Source organism: Sinocyclocheilus anshuiensis, unplaced genomic scaffold (genome assembly GCF_001515605.1).
Source record: "Sinocyclocheilus anshuiensis isolate Anshui unplaced genomic scaffold, SAMN03320099.WGS_v1.1 scaffold728, whole genome shotgun sequence".
Lineage (NCBI taxonomy): Eukaryota > Metazoa > Chordata > Actinopteri > Cypriniformes > Cyprinidae > Sinocyclocheilus > Sinocyclocheilus anshuiensis.
The window spans coordinates 364,595-366,764 of NW_015555767.1; the positions used below are offsets into that span (position 1 = coordinate 364,595).

The following is a 2,170-nucleotide window of genomic DNA, read 5'->3' on the forward strand; positions in this document are numbered from 1 at the left end:
GGGCTGCACGATAAATCGCATGCGATATTTAACGCGCATCTTATCAGTAAAGCCGGTTCTGTAATCAGCGGTAATTCTCCATCACCTGCGGGCTTTCACATTGAGCAGCATTAACTACACAGAGCCGTTGTTCACTGACGAGCTGCGCAAAAAATCGCGCGAATATGAACGTGGTTTTGCGCAGCTCATCAGTGAACAACGACTCTGTGTAGTTAATGCTGCTCAATGTGAAAGCCCGCAGGTGATGGAGAATTACCGCTGATTACAGAACCGGCTTTACTGATAAGATGCGCGTTAAATATCGCATGCGATTTATCGTGCAGCCCTAGTTAGGACAGTCATTTAGCCTATTAAAATAAATTATTATTTGCAAATAGTTCAAATGTATTACTTCACAATAAATTCTACTCTTTTAATTTTCTCTTTTCGACAATAAAACCCCAAGTGTCTACAAACTTTGTATTTTTCTATTTCCATGTCTGGTCAGTACTCAAAAAGAGACACACACATGAAACTTAAAATTCTGTTATGTCCTTATGCCATCCCAACCTGAAATATTATTTTTCATGAAATTATTCATGACCGTGTTCTTATTTTTTTTACTGATGAAAAAGAAAAAGACTGACAAAAATTCCTTAAAACGGCAACAATGCCCTTGGAAATCAATTTAAGGTGGCACATGTTGGCCCATAATGAAAAAGTTAATTTCTGTCATTGCTGTGAACTGACCACTACACATAATATGAAAAGCTTTGGCAGTCAACTGTCCACGACAGGCCTAAACCCGCTATAGTAAAATCCCAGAAAATACTGAGATATGATCTGTCAATTTCGCACACACATACTTCAAGAATCCATACATTATTATTTTACGGTACTTATAAAATAAATATTTCTATGAATATTTAAACTGGCAAATAAATTGATCCTCATTATTACTGAGAAGCTCCTCATTGTGCACTGACACAAGCCACTAGATTAAAGGAAACACTTTAGTTCTTACCAGTCATCAGGCTTTTCTGCAGTGGGTTCAGACACAAACTCTGGCTCATCATCCAACCAACCATCAGGCTTCACTGCATCAGGATCAGGCACCTTAGCTGGGGCATCCTCATCCCTAGGTAGATAAAGAAAAAAAATAGATCTTGACATACCACTGCTGCTATTCTCTTGACAAGATAACATGATGACCTCATCATAAATTCACATGGTTCCTTTCTCATATGACTACCAGTGAAATTAAATACAAACTGTGAAGGTAGTCACAACTGTATGACGCAAGTAACTCTGGCATGTAAACATTCATGTAAATGAAAAGGGAAGAAAACACAAGCTGCCAAATACATTCTCTCCATTTTGGCTCTTTCATAGACCTCACCAGTCATCAGGTTTGACTGCTTCTGGGTCAGGGATTTTGGCTCTCTCATCCCAGTCCTCTGGCTTGGAGTCTTTGGGATCGTCAACCTCTTTTGGAGGGTTCACAGGTGGAACGACATCGGTCAACAGACTTCCCCTGCTAACACTGGACTGGTCTATAAAGATCTCATAGCTATTGTCTGGATTTAAAACTGAGAAAAAGAGAAGAGAGTACAAATAATTATTTAATAATTTACCATTGAATAATATTATATAAATTGTTACATGTAGGCAAGATTGCTTTCAATTAAACAAAAAAATGGCTGTACATTAATGTAACATTTCATATGTAATACGGTGAAACAATTTTTAGATTTCACCACCAATTGTAACATTTGATTAATTCAATTATTTATTATATCTATATAATATTTGTAATAATAATAATACTGATTAGTAATGAGTTCCCACATGCTTTCTATTATAGGAATATAATGGCGCTTTTCCACTGCATGGTACGACTTGGCTCGGCACGGCTCAGTACGGCACGGCACGGTTCGGCTCGGCACGGTTTGCGTTTCCACTGCAGTTCAGTACCACTTTAGAGTGGGCGGGATTATTCACATGTCGTTATAGTTGCGCCGCCTCTACTACCACGACTCCTAAAAAAAAAACTTTTTCATTCCGCGTCGCCCCATCAAGCTCTCGCTGGATCCGCTCCTCTGCTATCAACAAGAGGAACGTCTGTTCTTCCACAACAGACAACAAAACTTTTTGGTTGTTAAAAAAAGGTGCGCTCATTCAAAACAGTTGC

At 38.7% G+C, this 2,170-nt stretch overlaps 1 protein-coding gene across 2 annotated transcripts in view; it reads right to left on the reverse strand.

Moving 5' to 3' along the window:
• The window catches only part of LOC107674239 (calnexin-like), a 14,633-nt gene that overhangs the window by 9,726 nt on the left and 2,737 nt on the right, over positions 1-2,170 (reverse strand). For both annotated transcript variants that reach the window (XM_016468166.1, XM_016468167.1), the window contains exons 8-9: positions 1,379-1,568; positions 1,004-1,117 (exon numbers count right to left, since the gene is read on the reverse strand). In XM_016468166.1, coding sequence (XP_016323652.1) covers positions 1,004-1,117; positions 1,379-1,568 — 304 coding nt within the window. The remainder of the gene's footprint in view (positions 1-1,003; positions 1,118-1,378; positions 1,569-2,170) is intronic.